The sequence below is a fragment of the Cottoperca gobio genome, chromosome 1 (assembly GCF_900634415.1).
Source record: "Cottoperca gobio chromosome 1, fCotGob3.1, whole genome shotgun sequence".
Lineage (NCBI taxonomy): Eukaryota > Metazoa > Chordata > Actinopteri > Perciformes > Bovichtidae > Cottoperca > Cottoperca gobio.
In genome coordinates, this window is record NC_041355.1 from 2722893 (window position 1) to 2740429 (window position 17537).

The 17537-nt window shown below is 43.0% G+C and overlaps 1 protein-coding gene across 3 annotated transcripts in view; it reads left to right on the forward strand.

Annotated features, from left to right (window-relative positions):
• LOC115018767 (noelin-2-like) overlaps window positions 1-16198 on the forward strand; it is a 26530-nt gene extending 10332 nt beyond the window's left edge. For all 3 annotated transcript variants that reach the window (XM_029448082.1, XM_029448160.1, XM_029448011.1), the window contains 7 exons: window positions 482-631; window positions 3000-3155; window positions 7518-7737; window positions 8468-8574; window positions 13136-13312; window positions 13830-14003; window positions 15423-16198. In XM_029448082.1, the coding sequence (XP_029303942.1) occupies window positions 482-631; window positions 3000-3155; window positions 7518-7737; window positions 8468-8574; window positions 13136-13312; window positions 13830-14003; window positions 15423-15743 (1305 nt within the window). In that variant the 3' untranslated portion in view covers window positions 15744-16198. The remainder of the gene's footprint in view (window positions 1-481; window positions 632-2999; window positions 3156-7517; window positions 7738-8467; window positions 8575-13135; window positions 13313-13829; window positions 14004-15422) is intronic.
• Window positions 16199-17537: the final 1339 nt, after the last annotated feature.

A 17537-nucleotide genomic window follows, 5' to 3' on the forward strand; every position in this document is an offset into this window, starting at 1 on the left:
GTGTCATTGTCACTTTCATACACCCAAAGATTCCTGCACGTCATAAACATGTACTGTGTGTGCTAATATGTGTCTTCAGGGATGTGATTAAAGGCACAATATTAACACCAATGCCAGTGTTCATGGAGCTCGTGCTGTATGCACATGCTAGAAGCACATTAGATGTTTCTTTTGAAATGAGTGAAAGTAGATATTCGTCACATTTTAGAAGCTGCTGGAGCCAGTTTGCCCTTTTCACTTCACAATTATGAGTCGTTCATCAATATTGTTAACAATTGTTACAGATATGTTCATGTAGTTGTTGTTTTAGCACTATAAGACAACATATCACATGTGCATGCTGGTTACTGGACGAATTGTAGAAGAATTTCAATAAAATTGTCTTTTTTAAACAATAGTGTTTTACTGAGACCTTCTTCTCTGTTGAATGCACTTAGTACTCCTGCAGTGACTTGAGTAACACAGCTTGTTTGTGTGGCAGGGTTTGTACCCGGGATCAGAGGACGGCTGGCAGGTGTACAGCACAGCTTCAGATCCTGACGGCAGGTGTGTTTGCACGGTGGTCGCTCCGGCACGAAACCTCTGCAAACGAGACCCTCGGAGTCGACAACTACGCCTGCTGACTGAACAGGTGTGTGTGTGTGTGTGTTTGTTGGTGTTTGTCTCTTTTGACTCTGATTGCTTCCCTGCATGTTTCAGTGGTCAACATTGTGATGCAGCACAGGAGAAAGTCAGCATAGTGGAATGAAATATTCACTGGACTGTGTCTTTGTTTTGACACTTGCAGAAACACACATGAACAGACACACACACACACACACTCCAGTTTCACTGACAGACGTATCCCTAATACATCAGTAGCTGTATCTTCTAAAGACTCCCACTCATTCAATATGCTACAAGAGTTTTAAACGCAAAGGAAAAACTGACTGATGGGTGTGACAGAAACAATTCTCTCTATATTGCATGGTGCAGCTCTGTGTGAGCGTTTGTATGCTTGAATGTTTATGTGTTCATATACATTATGTGTTTTGTTTATGTGAGGATATGCATCTGGCAGCGTAAGCACAATTCTCTAAATGTATATGTGCTTCCTGAGAGAGAAATAAAAATGATTTGTGACGTTGATGAATTATTGAACACCATCAGGCCAGCAAACATTTCCTAAAGCATGCACTTACTGCAAGGCTCACACATCAGGATATATACATCCTGTATTCTCGCCAAAGTAAGAAGTGTACCACGGCACACTAACGATAACATCATGAGAATTATTTTCATTCACATCCTGCACTCTCCTCACACAAAGATGAACACTATCTGAAATAACTTCTTCTCCTCTCTCCTCGCTCTCTTCCTCGCTTCTGTATTTATGAATCTTAATTAGCTCAGCGTGTCTTGAAGTGACACCTAGATCCTGCAGAGCGTGAATGTGTGTTTGTGTGTTTGTGTGTGTGTGTTTTGTTCAGATCTATCCGTTTGTCTCCGTCCTCCCTAGCATGTGTTACAGTGGGAGATGTGTGGGTGGGTTTTTGCCGAAGTGTTTGTTTGTTTGTTGGTTGTTTTTCGTATCACTTCTGATATCTGGGTCATTTTGATAATGGGTTTTCTTTTTTTCACGCTTGTTATTCCATCCAATATCAGAAGAGGTTGCAAGTATCTGGTAGCATTTCAGGGCGCTTAATGGGAAGAAGTGTGGGAGTGTGTTTGCTTCTTTAGAGCAGAAAAGACTCGAGGTGAGAATCTCATGTTTTAAATGGATCTAATGAGAAGGTGCTTCAAAGAGACATGTGATGTGTGTGACTTTGCATCATGTCGTTGAGTCATGGTGGCTGGAATATTAAAGGGTCAGTTTGGTTTCATTTCTCCGTCTTTGAGTCATCTGTCCCTGAGATTTCTGCCGCCTTCCCTTTGAAATTGAGATGGAAGGGATTTTGCCTGTGGCGCTCACAGCTTTACAAATTGTCATCAAAATTCAGAAGCAATGTGTCTAATGTAGAATCAACTTCCCTCCACATTTTGGATTATGACTTTGTTGATCCCTTAACTTTTCTTCCTCATCAGGTTGACATTTTTTAGTTCATAGTGAAATATCTTGACGAACTATTGGATGGATTGCTGTCATTTTTGCACCAAATATTCAAGTTCCCAAGAGGAAAAGTATTGATGACTTTGTTGTTTGATGTTCATCTAGCTCCACCATCAGGTTAACATCTTAATTAGTACAATACTTTAGTTAATCACCAAATACCTGCACAACTGATGACATTCCCATCAGCCTCAGCTGTCCTTTGTGTGTGTGTGTGTGTGTGTGTGTGTGTGTGTGTGTGTGTGTGTGTGCTTCACATCAAAATGACACCTGCTAAACATCAGCATGTTAGCGTTCAGCTCAAAGCCCTGCTGTAATGAAATGCAGCCTCACCGGTGCCTGGTAGGCTGAAGAATATTAATCGTGTTGATATAATTGAGTCAATACTGTCACAGTGACATAGAAATCAAACTCACTTAGAACATGTTGTACAGCTCTTAAATACACACACACACACACGCAGCACGGTAAAATGATCTTAAACTGAGACTAAAGAATAAATAGTCCCTCTGTGCTTTTTGTGGATTAACAGACACAACGTTTGTAAATATTAAGTAGCACACATGAAATTCCATTTGTATCTTTTATTGAAATGGGGCGGAAGCAGAAATCACACAGATGGATATTTCCAGATTAAACTACCTGCAAGGCGACTGTAGATACCACGGAATGTGGGTGGAACAACCCTTTAAATATTCCATCGCATCATCGCACAATCATCTTGAATAACAACAGGTGTTTAGAAACAAACAGCAGGTGGTCGTCATCAAACAACTGCCAAAACCAATCATAAGCTTTTCTGGCGATGTGCAGGATGCTAACGATAATCAATTATCATATCAACTGTGTGTGTGTGTGTGTGTGTGTGTGTGTGTGTGTGTGTGTGTGTGTGTGTGTGTGTGTGTGTTAGGTTCAGAATGTGAGTCAGTCCATGGAGGTGGTAGACCTGCGGACATCCAGAGACCTGCAGTATGTCCGAGACTCTGAGCCGCTGCTGAGAGGAGTGGACGGACGTTTACACACTTATGTCGCCAACCCCCGCACTCTGACGGCAAAGGGCCTGCAGGTAAACACACACACACACACACACACACACACCAAGTCCGACACCCAGACACACACGGTGTAAGACAGTCGCTGTAGGGAACACATAACCTTTGGTGTGAAAACATTGATTTCACGCATGCCAAGCTGAAGTTTCTTGCCCGCACTCAGACACGCGAGCATCTTTCATGAAGGGGACAAAATTGGTCTTGAAGCTGTCAATTCACTGGCTTCATGTCCGCCGTGTAAAAGTCTCTCACAGCTTGTGCAGAAGGTGCCAGCAAAACTGCAGCATCACTGCACACATTAAGACTTTGAGCTGTCCAAAAAAAAGAATCTTTCTGGAATGAGTCTCACATTTAAATATTAATGATGAAATCTACATAATATTTGCACACACAAAAGCAGAGCGAGTTTATGTTCACTGTTTGGTGGCGGTGTTTTAAATTTGCAGGAGAGAAGATGAGATTACCTGGCTGGATAAGTATTGCCTTTTATCGAGGGAAATCTACATTTATTGCACCTCATAAATTAGGAGTACTAATCTCATCAGTGTGTGTTTTCTGTGCCAACAACAAACCAGCAGGCAAGTGGAAGATTATCTCAAGAGCTATAGAGAAGGAAAGGCTGTGGATCTGAGGGGCGAATGATCCAAACGGTTAAATCAGCTGTGACACTGCTGGTTTAATGTCTGCAATTGGCAGCTGAGTACTGCTAAGGACTCTAAAAGGTAGTTAAACCCTGTAAAGTGTCGTCTACACTTGCATGTAACTTTCCCAGTAAGCATTGATTTGGCGATTAATGTCTTGTTGGATTTAAATGTGAAAAGTGGGCAACACTTCAATCTGTATTTAGGACATGCGTCACATTGAAGTACAATCCTTTTCAACCAAATTCAAACTACACGTCTTTTCATGTGCAAATCAGTGTCTCGAAAGCTCATTGAATAAAGTTCAAAACTACAATTTGTGGTTTTACTGGGGGGGGTATGCTTCAGACTGTTTCTTGCCGTGGAGTAGCAACTTCCTGGAATCTCCATCGGTTGCCTAGAAACTGTTAAGATTGCTGACTTTAGCTAAATATTTACCATACAGGTTCTTCTTCTTCTTTTCTGCAAGATAAGAGTACTTTCTCAAAATGTCAAACTATTCCTTTAAAAATAGCAAACATGACATTATTCCAACATTATAGAATAATATATCTAATATATAAACGCACGAGGTGCCATATGAACTGGGAAAAGGCTCCATAGCATGTGTACACACACACACACACACACACACACACACACACACACACACACACCTACCCCTTACTTCCCCAAATAGAGATTATTTCCGTTTTTCTCACCATAAAGCCATTCTGCCTTTCATCTGTCGCCGAGCATCTTCTTAACAACATTGCAGGGCTCTGGGGTCTGTGTGTGTGTGTGTGTGTGTGTGTGTGGTGTGCGTGCGCGCGCTTGTTGCTCCTGGGGGGTTCTCAGTCATAAGCTTTTGCACTAAAAGGCAGAACTGGTGAATATTTATGCGATGTGCAGCTACAGTAAATGTATCAATAACTTAACAGTATTTTAATCTCTTCGGGGGGGGGAGATGAAGTGGAGGTCAAACAGAGAGATTAAGAAGGACTGATAGATGGAGGGCATCCGAGAGATGGAGGAGAAAAGGCGAGGAAATAGAGAGTAAAAGATAGCTTATTGCATATTACCATTTTCCCCTGTGGGAGGGGGGGGATGAGAGGGTTGAGCAGAGTAACGTAAGAGGGGAGGTAAAGGTTAGGCAGACAGAGGGGGGAGATAAAGGAGTGAAACAGGAGAGGAGAGATTAGAGAGAGATTAAGATGAAGGAAGACACATGGCAGGGGAGGCATTAGCCAGCTAAAGCGTTAACTATCTAACAGGCCGTGACATTTGCAGCATTTTGTCAAGAATGATTCTAATGCATATTAATGAACTTACAATTATATGCAAATAATGATCCCAATACCAGTCGTGAGGATGAAGCAGCCAAATGAAGGTCAACCAAGGCCATCACAAAATGCTCCCACTATTCTCTGGTGACATGTCAACATTGATGGCAGAAAAGCAGAAAATGTTTTTAAAGTGATGTCAGAAAAGTGCTAAAGTCCTGATTTTGAAGATAGCAGAGGAGGGATTAGACTCATAAAGTGTTTGACTGACTGCCAAGCCTGTTTCCTGGGTGTGTTGTTGTGTTTGTGTGCGGGGGCGTGAGATGTTCTGACGAGATGATAAGCTTTTTGTCTTCGCTTTTGACACTTCTTTTAATCCTTCTCTTTTTGCCATATCAAATCCAACTTCTCTCGATAAACAGCAAACGGTTATATAAAGGTTTGAGGGTGAAGAAACGCCGAAGTGTCGAGACTAAGACGGGGGAAATAAAAGGGCTGTGCTGCAACACACAGTCATGTGTCACACATATAATGCGCACGCTAAATATTGATCTTCCTTCAAGCTGATTGAAGAAAAAGCTCAGTTCTCTCCTTCCACACGGGCTCACATTTAAACCCGACATTTTCAGTCATAGAAAAAGAAGTTTCAAACCGTTGACGTGAGGCCAAAATGCATCTCTCAACTTTCTCTCTTCATTTTCTGCTGCTTATCTGTGCAGAGTAGCCCAGACGTACTTTCCTTTAGCCACATCTTCCATCTCCTCCTGTGAGATTGCGAGGCGTTCCCAGGCCAGATGGGATGTGCCGTCCCTCCAGCATTTTCTGGGGGCACGTTCCATTTAGCTAACACGGCTCCTCGCTTCGCTTACATCTCTTGCTCCCGTTGGCTCCTCCCAGCGGATGTGGGAGAGAGATGAGAGGAAGAGACGCGACGATGGAGACGGCAATTGCTCATGACGGACACAGTCTCTTTCTTTCAAAGCTGTTTTTATTGGATTTCTTTACAAGAGCTACTTCTGCACGCTAGAAGTAATATTAGCTACATACAGAATAATAACAATAACCATAATTGAGTAAATGTAAGTTAAAGGAAGTCAAAGTGGAAGCTCAGTGTGTAGACCTTTGAAAATATGTGAGAAAGCTTTTGGCTCTTAAGACATGACATCAAGTCAATCAGCCATTTAAAGTGTGTGGGTGGGGAAGCCTCTTTCCATAAATGTTTAATTACACATCATCTTAAGAGAGAGGCGAGACTCTCGAATGTGTAGACATAGTTGAGGCTTTGCACAACCAAATCAATTACATTGTTCCTTTCAGAAAATAGAAAATGCACACAACCTGGTTTTCCTTCCGTTTCATGTTCTTTTCAACTTTTCACCAACAATGAGTGTCGATCAACGTGTTAGCAACAGGTGCTACCTGTGGGGAGACCTGCTCTCTGAAGCACTCTGAAGAAAGCTGAAATGTCTGCATATTTTTCCACTCTGCTGAATTTTGACATTGAAAACTGAATGAAAGAAACGGTCTACTTGGATAGAAATGATGAAGTGAAAATTCAAAGAGGAAGAAACTTTTCACTGCTGCGCCAATACTGATAACAAAATATGTTGCAATATCTAGATACGATCAGCGCTACGGTAAGTCTGATAGGACACTAACGGACAGTGTGGCTGTAAAGGACTATATGACTGACTGCATATTCTTAAAAAGAGGAAGAGGAAGAAAATAAAATTGGCTGATGAAGAAAAAGGAGACAGAATTGCAAGATCATCTTATGTATCAATATCTGTGAAGATATTAAAACGATTACAATACAACATAAGCAATAGAATACTAAAAATGTACAAGCGAAAGTTTCATATAAAACGTCATGCAAAAATATTCATTAAATACAAGAATGAATATGATTCATTCATCGTTCAGATTATACACACAACTAATCTTTTTTATTTTTGTATTAATAATGTATAAGATTAGAGCCTTTGCTGCTTTTTATTGCTGTTTCCATAAGTAGTTTGTCTAAACTACAATATTTAAATCGTGCAGGAACATTACTTTAGAGAGTAATGCCGTTTCCACAACAGACCAAATGTTCCTCTTAATGTCCCCGGTGTCAGACCGGCTGACATCACGAAACATATTCACATTCAATGGGTGTTGCTTTCTGGTTAATAACATACACCTGTGGCTCCTGTGGAAGCCTCCTCTATCCTCACTCTATCAATTTCCAGGTGACAGGCTGCGGGGATGGAGGAGTGAGGACAGGAAGAAACATAATTACTGTCTGCATCCACAGATAAGTAGTCGCGCTCAGAGGGCGTCCTGACCATAAGCTACGTCAGTTAGCTGTGAAGGAGCAGTGGCTTTACTCTGAGCTACCGTTTCCAAAAGAGAGAGGCAAATAGATGCTGTATCAGATTTATCCACATTAGTGTGGAACACATCTTTTCTCCCAACTTTCATGCACCCACAGGAGTTAAAGGGCCAGATGTCTCAGCTACGACCCCTTCTGTCAGTGGTGGAGCAGTACAGATTGGACCTGCAGACGCTTGCCACCCTGCGACTGGAGCTCTACAACCTGTCAATCATCCTGACAGCCATTCAGGAAGAGATCGGAGCGTACGACTACGAGGAGCTTCAGCAGAGGGTGTTACTGCTGGAGACCAGGCTACACAGCTGCATGAACAAACTCGGTAATAAGGGACAGTAATAAGCACAGAAAAGTATTACTTGTGCTGCCTTCAAAGGCCTTCTTAGGGTTATATGGGTCAAGTCAAGCACAAGAAATGTCTGGCATTTAAGTGGTTTAAAAGTGCACGCCACAGATTAAACGCATTTATTTTCATGAGCAGTACTCAGCCCGTAAAAATAGTTGAATAATCCATTTTGTGGCTCCGGAGGGAGCTATTTAAAGATCTAAAAAAAGGACAGGAAGCCAGCGTTATGAACTGCAGCAGAGGAGTTTGATATCTCGGACTCTGCTTTACCAATTTTGACCGTTTCTTTTTTTTTGAACATGTTTCTTGCAAATCCCCCTTCCCCCCCCCCCCCCCTTCCTCCTCTCTCCACTCGTGTTTTTTCTCTGTTAGGATTTTGTGGCATGGAAACACATTTCTTCTGCAGTTCATGCTTGGGACGCATGCATATTTTATTTGAATATACTTCATGACGTGTTGGTAAATGTCGATGAGACCGGTGGCAGGCGATGGCTGCTCATAAACGAGCTGGCCAGACGAGGCAAAATCACCCGCTCCAAACTGAATATGAACGTGCTGTTACTTCATTTGACCATTTATTGTCTTAGAACTACATCGTAGAACTTGAAGTAATCTTAAGTATTAGCTTACTGCATATATAAAACGCAATGTTTTTTTAATCTTCATTTCAGGTTTATCACGTTATATGTCCATCCTGTGTTAACAGGTTGTGGTCGTCTGACTGCAGTTAGTATCCCAATCACCGTGAGAGCCTCGGGGTCCCGTTTTGGCTCCTGGATGACTGACGCCATGATTCCCAGCTCTGACAGCAGGGTAGGTGTGTGTGTCTGTGTGTGTCTGTGAGTGTGTGTGTGTGTGTGTGTGTGACAAGTGAAGCAGGTGTTGCTGTGAATGTGTTCCTCAGAAAGCTGAGCTCTATATTTTTCTGCCTTACTTCCAACATGACTCCTGTGTGCACTTTGTCTCCACTCGCTACAAGCGTCACCTATTTTTTACACACACACACACACACACTCACAGACACACACACACACACACACACACTCACAGACACACACACACACACAGACACAGACACAGACACACACACTCACAGACACAGACACAGACACACACACACACACACACTCTGTTCGGCGGGCGCATATTAAGCTAGTTGTCAAGGCGACTGTCTCCCAGTTGCCAGGTGTGATTTATATCGCCATGGTGACCCTTGCCTGTTCCCTATTAGAGCTGCTCCCTTGTGATGAGACGGAGCTACACACAGCAGCTACACACAGCAGCTACACACAGCAGCTACACACAGCAGCAGCTACACACAGCAGCAGCTACACACAGCAGCCACACACACAGCAGCAGCTACACACAGCAGCAGCTACACACAGCAGCTACACACAGCAGCTACACACAGCAGCTACACACAGCAGCAGCTACACACAGCAGCCACACACACAGCAGCAGCTACACACAGCAGCAGCTACACACAGCAGCTACACACAGCAGCTACACACAGCAGCTACACACAGCAGCAGCTACACACAGCAGCAGCTACACACAGCAGCAGCATCCCAGTGATTGCCTTCTGTTTCCCAGTTACCAGTGTGGGACTTTAACTGTAACGGGTTGAGCTCTTTCCTGCTCCCAGTGTCTGTTTGCTTTTTCTGTCTGTCTGTGTTAATGCTGTATACCAGACACAAGTTCTTTCTGGATTTGTATTTCAAATGAGCTCGTGAAACTATAACAAGCTTTAATCTGCTGAGATCACTTTCATCTTGCTTTTCTTCCAGCTTAAAGGAACCACGTGGAGCTCTCTTGTAAACAAACTTGTTACGTATACATTTAGTGTTTCCCTGAGGCATAACAAACCCGTTGGATGCATTCCCTTCCTCGTGAAACATTTGCAGAGCAGATTCTTTTTATATTTTCAAACCTGCATTGTTTAAAACATATATGTTGTATAATGAGCCTCGAATTTCTAGCTTTGATACAATACCTTGAAAAATAGTGATTTTCGATACCACAGGGAACAATTCACACATTGAGGGCATAAGATAGCACAAGATAAATATAACAAGACTATAACATGGCAACAAATATGTTCTTCTCTTGGATAGTAGCAGAAATACTGTAATAAACATTAACGATCATTTAAAATGACATTAATGAAAACAAGCAGTGCACATGTGTGACCTGCCAGTTGCTTCCACGACCTTCTCCGACCTTTAAGCTCCTGAACCCCAGAGCACGGCACTGCAGGACCAGGACCGTGTTTCCACACAAATATTATTTTAGTTTTTCTCTATGATTTCACTTGAAACTGTAAAAATACTCGGTACTAATTCATTCGTCAAGTATTAAAGTCACACAGGGTTGTGCAAAAATAGGCTTTACCATGTGGGTGGACTACACCTGGATACTGTGTGTGTGTGTGTGTGTGTGTGTGTGTGTGTGTGTGTGCCTCTTTGGAAGGTGGCGCCCTGTTCATACGTATGAAATGTGCTCGCTGGGCACAAACACCCAAAGCACTGAAATTGTTTTATCAATTTCCCAACAACAGTTTTTCACCCTCAAAAAATACAGATAAAAAACAGTGATGTGTGTGTGAACACTAGTAGTGTGTGTAGGCAGGTGGCGGTGGCGGCCTTTGATATTTCATAAGGTTCGTAAGGTATTAAGCATCAGAAACATCACCTAGCAACTGGCAAAAAATAATATTTAAGATTTTCCAGGCAGGGCAACCTGTATCTTATCAGGTAAAGCTGTGTGGAACTAGAGCAACACACACACACACACACACACACACACACACACAAGCGCTGTAAGTAAAGTAATTCTCATACATCCTTTGGTATCCATGACTACGCTGTCTGCACAGGGTCCCAGTTTGGCATTTATGAATTCTTCATTAGCTCATTAGTGAGTGAATGTGTGTGCACGCATTGTACGTTACACACTCTCTCACACACACACATTCACACACCTGTCGCTGTATTGGAGAACAGCTGCTGAGGTGTGGATCTCCACTGATCTGTCAAGATGCCTCTGCTGGGGAGGGTGAAAGAGGATGAGAGAGGCTCAGGAATGAAAGAGAGATTGAGGCCTGTTGGAGGTTTGAAGGGACGGGGGGGCAGGAGAATGAAAGAGGGGGTGGACAGACAGAGGAAGAAACAAAGAGAGCGGGGGGGGGGAAGAAGCGGGAGAATGTTGAGCAAAAGTCGGGACAGGCAAGCAAGATGGTATGAAAGCTGCATTGGAGGCGATGAAAAAGAACAACAACAAAGAGGAAGAGGAGAAAAAGAGTCGACATGTTGCATTAAGAAGTTAAAGATGGGTTTACTTTAAGGGTCATTGGTTGCTGTAATCATTGATCTTCTCCTTCCTAACCCTGAAGTGATACAAGGAATAAAAATGACACGTATATGGATTTCTTACAACAACAACAGTCTGTCTGTCTGAGGTCCGTGCGACGCGTGTTGAGCTTGTGCTACTTTAATTTTTGGCAGTGACCCCAATAACTTAGCGCTCTCACGCCTCTTTGTCGACCCTGTTTCTACCTGTGTGTCTCGACCAATAACGCTCTTTATCTGTAATTTCTTCATGAACTCCGGAGAACATTAATTAACGCATAACGTTCCCTAATGTGCTGCTTGTCCTGCTGTCAGTCATCCTAATTAGATTTCCCCATGCGGGTCCATGTAGCGTTGACGGTGCAGTACCAAAACTGTCGGAGTTTCATGATTAATCCTCTTCGTTTGTTTGTGGAAAGAACACAAAGCGGACCAAACTTTATAAAGGCAACAATGTATAATGCTTTTCTTTGTAAGGGAAGTATGTATGCAGTCTATGGGGAGAAGAGACAACACAGCACAACGCTGCACACTTCAAGGTGCTGAATTTAAGAATAAATATGTGCACCGAACGAGAGCGTTCAAAGTCAAGAAAACAATGCAACAATCTCTCAAATTAAGGTGTGAGTTCATAAAACAACTCCCCACCCACTTTCTAGCACGCACCGTTCGTTGTATAATCATCGTCTGGGGCTTGTTTATATAAAGCAAATGGTGCATTCAAATGCAAGACGATTACAGCTGCCAGAAAACAAAGGGACTCCAGTTCCCTTTCTGAAACTATTTTAAAGGGAATTAAAACAGTGAAAGCTCCATCAGATGAGCCGGTGGCACGGGGGGGATAGGTTGGAACGACAGGAAGTATGTGTTGGTAGGTAAAGAGAGCAATCAGTCTATTTTATTGTCTTTGCGATGTGGTGAAGGCTTTCAGGATCACTGCAATCAGTTGCCTTTTGTCTGAAAGTCTCCGATTCAATGTGTATTTTAAATGTTGCGACTACAAATGAACTGTGATTTAAAAAAAGAAAATGCTGCTGCCACTGCAGGAGAGGATTTATTGTCTTTGACTCCCGAAAAATAAATAAATATCCTTTTCATCTGCTCCCTCTTTTCGACCTCTGCACTTTTCTCTGTTTGCAGAGGAAATAACGAGCATCTTTTTTTAAACCAAAAAACGCTCTGTCTCGACGACGCTCTTTCATCTTCTTCACCTCTCGTCCCTCTTTGCGTAATTAATCCACCGTGCTGTCTACACTCCATTTTCCTCCCGTCTTATTTCTCCCCTCCCTCTCCGTCTTCCAGTTCTCCGTTAGTTTCTCCAGGGATCAGACGGTTGTGGAGGGTGTAAGAGGGAACCATGTAGGACGATTGTATAAGCTGTAGCAAGCAAGTGTTGGCTAATTAATGCTAACTACATTTGGGTTGAAAACTGGCTCATTTCAAAACCAATATGGATTTGATGGCTACATACATAATGTGCTAGAAGACTGAGGCTTGAAAAAGTTGTTTTTGTTACAGCCGAGGTGAACTGAAGCGGGACGTTCCCTGCCTTTTGAGTGAGAGGGATGTCAGGCGCCCAACATGTGACGACATGTATTGGCAGTTAGCATACAGGCTACTGAATAACCAAATCCCAAAATGTAAAACCGAACACCTACACACTAAAAGTTGAAGATTTGGAATATACTAGAAACACTCCACAGTGGATGTGTCGGCTCTGAATGTAGCTTTTAATAGTTGAACCTGTAATCCAACATAAAAGTGATGGGCTCCTTGGTTTTGTTACGGTTGCTAAGCTATGATTAGACAACCGCTGTTCCGGTGAGTAGTTGAGCGTACGGCAAGTAAATGTCTTTGGTTTGCTGTCGCTGTGAAGGAGTGTGCTTTAAGCACCAGCCACACCATGTCATTATCTAATCCAGCTGCTGGTGAGCATGGCGGGTGACAATTATTGACTGAAGTTAACGCTCGGTGTGCATTTTGCGTCGTGCATGCAGAGGTAAACCTTCTCTTTCTTCCTCCGTCAGGTGTGGTCGATGGACGGCTACTATAAGGGCAGGCGTGTGCTGGAGTACAGAACCATGGGGGATTTCACAAAGGGGCAGAACTTTGTGCAGCATCTGTTGCCTCACCCCTGGGCAGGAACCGGCCATGTGGTGTACAACGGGTCACTCTACTACAACAAACACCAGAGCAACATCCTGGTAGGAGAAGTAGAGATGCAACAATCGGTCGGCCACCGGACGATCAGTCTCTTATATCGGAGTTTTTGCACGTCAAATTTTCACGTCATGTGTCGCACACGCAGCAGTAACGTCATACATGTTGCACGAACATGTCGTCGGTCTGATGTAAATGACATTAGCTGTGTTGTTATACGGATATGCTGCACCTCTTTTCTTCTGGGAAAGTAAAACATGTTAGATAAATACTATAATTCGTTTTCAATCAAATACTATTTGTCCTGGAACACTTTTATTCTGAGATGTTGGAGTGAGATTGAGAGAAAGTCCTGTGACTTGGTGCCGTTTTGGAGAAAATGTATGTTTACAATAAAACTTTGACTATTATTAAGTAACTTGCATGAGAGAAAAGTTGTGTGTCTGCTTTTGATTATAGTTCTTAAGATAAATACAAAATTGGAATCTGCAAGTTTGGAATTAGGAATAGGAATTTGATGATCGGGTTATCCGAGTGAGAGGTTTATGTGCCTGTTTCCAGATTCAGTACCACTTCCGCTCCCGCAGTGTGTTGCTCCAGCGCAGCCTGAGTGGAGCCGGATACAACAACACCTTCCCCTACAGCTGGGGAGGATCCTCTGACATCGACCTCATGGCTGACGAGATGGGACTCTGGGCCGTCTACACCTCCATCCCAAACGCTGGAAACATTATGGTACAATCACTCTGTGTGTGTACAAACAAGCAAAGAACATACATATATGTTTTTACTTTACCGTTCAGAAGTGATAATAAACTCCTACAGTTTAAAACCCCCGTTAGAACAGAGACATGTTTCTGCATTGAATAATGTAATCTATCATAATGAACAGCAAGTGTTTGTAGTTTTGATTTTAATTTACAGTGTACAGCTCATTTTCTCTATTACCGTGCACTTGTTAGAAACCGTTGCTTATACCTAGAAGGGGAGGGTGTGTGTGTGTGACAGGAATTCCTACACGGGTACTTTATAACGTAATTGACGGCTTGTTAAACTCCACCTCCAAACAGCGATTGTTAAATCAGTTTCCATCCAGAATTCAGCAAAAGATTGTTTTTAACAGTATTTTCAATTCAAAATTTGAAAACAAGTAAATTGTAATGCACTTGTGTCAGTCCCTCGTTCTGTGACACTTGTCATTTCCCTTTTTCCAATTTATTTTGGCTGAATGTCACAATTCCCCTGAGTTGATTGGAGGTTGTGCAGATCACCTGTTGTGCACGGTGTGGAGACCGGCTCCTAATTAAGACTTGAGAGCAGCGTGGTGCATGTACCCTCCAATCAGCGTGTGAAGACGCTCTTTCTTAAGAGGGTAGAGAGCTGCACACACACACACACACACACACACACACACACACACACACACACACACACACACACACACACACACACACACACACACACACACACACACACACACACACACACAGTATTCTGATCCATCCTTCATTTAATGCACACCTCATTGCAGCAGATATTGCCAGCCACAATGTTTCTTTATGTCTTATTGAGACTTCTTTGCGGTGGTGATTTTGAGCACTCTGAAACGTAGCTGGAGTGAATATTAAAAGGACACCTCTACACCATGTTCCCTGCTTCAGGGCAGATTTTAGTACCATTCGTTACTGCCTAACGATAAGCTAATGCTAATGTATTTTTTCATTAATTTAAGGAGGCATTTTATCATTGTGAAGGCACTTGTGTGATTTGTTTCTCAAAGTAAGTGATTTTTTTATGTGGTTCTTCACATTAAGATGAAATCTGGGGAATCGGTACCGCCACACACTTATAGCTTAGTAACTGTAATTAACAGAAACCGTCTCTGGTGGACTATAGCTTGTTGCTTATAGGCTGGCGCATATGCTAATACAGATACATCTACACTAAGCTAATGTCGGCCAATATGTCAAAATACTTAAGCACTGCATGTGATGAAGTTATATTAGTGACTGTCCATCAATGGACACACAAAAGGCCTCTTCTCATTCAATTCAACCGACATTGTGAAAAAAGATTGTTGACTCTGCAATCAGTGATATGTGAACTGTTTTATCATCATGTGATCTGCGCTCAGCCTTCCTTCTCTGCATGCAGGTGAGTCGTCTGGACTCTCGCTCGCTGGAAGTCCTCCGGAGCTGGGACACGGGGTTTCCTAAGCGCAGCGCAGGTGAGGCCTTTATGATCTGCGGCACCCTGTATGTCACCAACTCCCACCTGGCCGGGGCCAAGGTGCACTTTGCCTACCACACCAACTCCTCCACGTACGAGTACACAGACATCCCCTTCCATAACCAGTACTCCCACATCAGCATGATGGACTACAACCCCAGAGAGAGAGCGCTGTACGCCTGGAACAACGGACACCAGGTGCTCTACAACGTCACACTGTTTCACGTCATTAGGAGTGACGGATAGATCGACATGTAAGAAATGGTAAAACAAGAGAGAGAGAGAGAGAGGGAGGCGATGAGTCGTTAAAGGGTAATGCAACTTACAACACACACATGCACACACACTCAATGGACATTTACGTCAACAGGACAATGAGTCCCGTCTGTGTTTGAGCTCGAAGGACTTCTAGACTGCCAGAACTCACGGCGCTAATAACTAGACACAGAACACAGTTGTCAAAGGTCACGGACAAAGTTCTCATGACAGCGAAGAAGAAAACGATCTGCTTCTGCTGCAGGGACGCTGATGGATAGAAGTCGGACAGTTTTGAGTTCATCCGTATTCTGTTGCGTTTCATTCCACTTGTGTCTCAAGAAGTGAAGTTGAGGTTGAATCATAAAAAAAAAGGAAAAAAAATGCAACTTGTGAACTGAATTTCAACTCTCTTCAGAACTTGAGCTCTGACGACGGACCTGATGGAGAGATTCTGGGTTTGTAATGTGAACGTCGACGTGTTCAGTCAGCATGGTTGTTCATTTAATAAACATTACTGTCAAACTTTAAAGCTGTTGTCTTCTCTGTTTTGAAGCAGGCAGAGTGGAGAGGGGAACTGAGTCATCAGTGTTTACCTTGTTTTTAAAGAAGTGCTATTTCAACGAGTACTAGTTAAAAACAAAAACAACCAAATAATCCATTTCAATCATCACTTCTGTCCCACTAGAAGTGTGTGTTGGTGTCTGTATCTGCAGCCCTCTGCCTGTACATTTCTGTGAGTGACCTCTAACCTCTATGAAACGTAGTGACCAGGAGCCATGTTGCAAGCGAGGATCGAAGACAAAGCAACGAAGGTCGCAGAGGAAACGCAACTATAGCGAGGCGAACCCCAAACGGGGTGAATCTGGGTTTGGCTTTCACCCGCTGGCGAGCACCGTAACCCACGTTGAGCTTGGGTGAGGAGGTTAACTTTGAATGTTGTGTTTAAGGGCCTTTAATACAAACCTGTTTGTCTGACTACATGTACGCGTATGTGTTGAAAGTGGTCAGAATGTAAGTTTCATTCTCTTTTACACAACAATGGCTCAAACAGAGGCCCCAACATGTAACACCCTACCATTAAGTTACTCAACATAAACAATAGTTATCGTTAAATTAACAAGAATAACTTACAAATCAGGTTCAAAATAACTGTCTGCTTCAAACCTCAAAATAAGGAAGGGAAATGCAGAAGGCCATACAGAAGTCGTAGCAAAACAATATAAAGTTTACCTTTTTGTACTGAAACCAAAAGCGGGACAACCGCTGACCTCCAACACAAATCGAAAGTTATAAAACGACAACATAATAAAAGAGCTTTGTGCCATCTGTACTGTAAGCTCAGGTGCATTCCTTTGCCTGTCAGCGTCTGGAGAGGTGAAAGCGAGACATTTTAAAATAAGAGAAAGCAACAAAACAAAGGGAGAAGCAACCGAGGCGTCCCTCTGGGCGGGGGGGGATTTACAATACTCCTTGAAACTAGCCACAGATGCTCACTAGCAAGTTGTCTCAAGGACAAACTCGGGGAACAAAAGTCCCTTCTTTTGCTGTCGGTCCGTAAACCCGCAAGCTAAAACCTTAGTAGCTAATTGGGCGCATTTGTCTACTTACATAAAGTTGTAACTGTTTTGGCGGGTAAAGCTGCGTCTCCATCTCTCTCCCGTCCACTGGGACTCATCCACGTGTTTTCTTCTTCTGTGTGTTTACTGGCGGATAACGTTTTTCAGCTAAAGTCAAACACAATACTGCCCCCTGCTCTACCGGAGGACACTTTTTACCACTTTT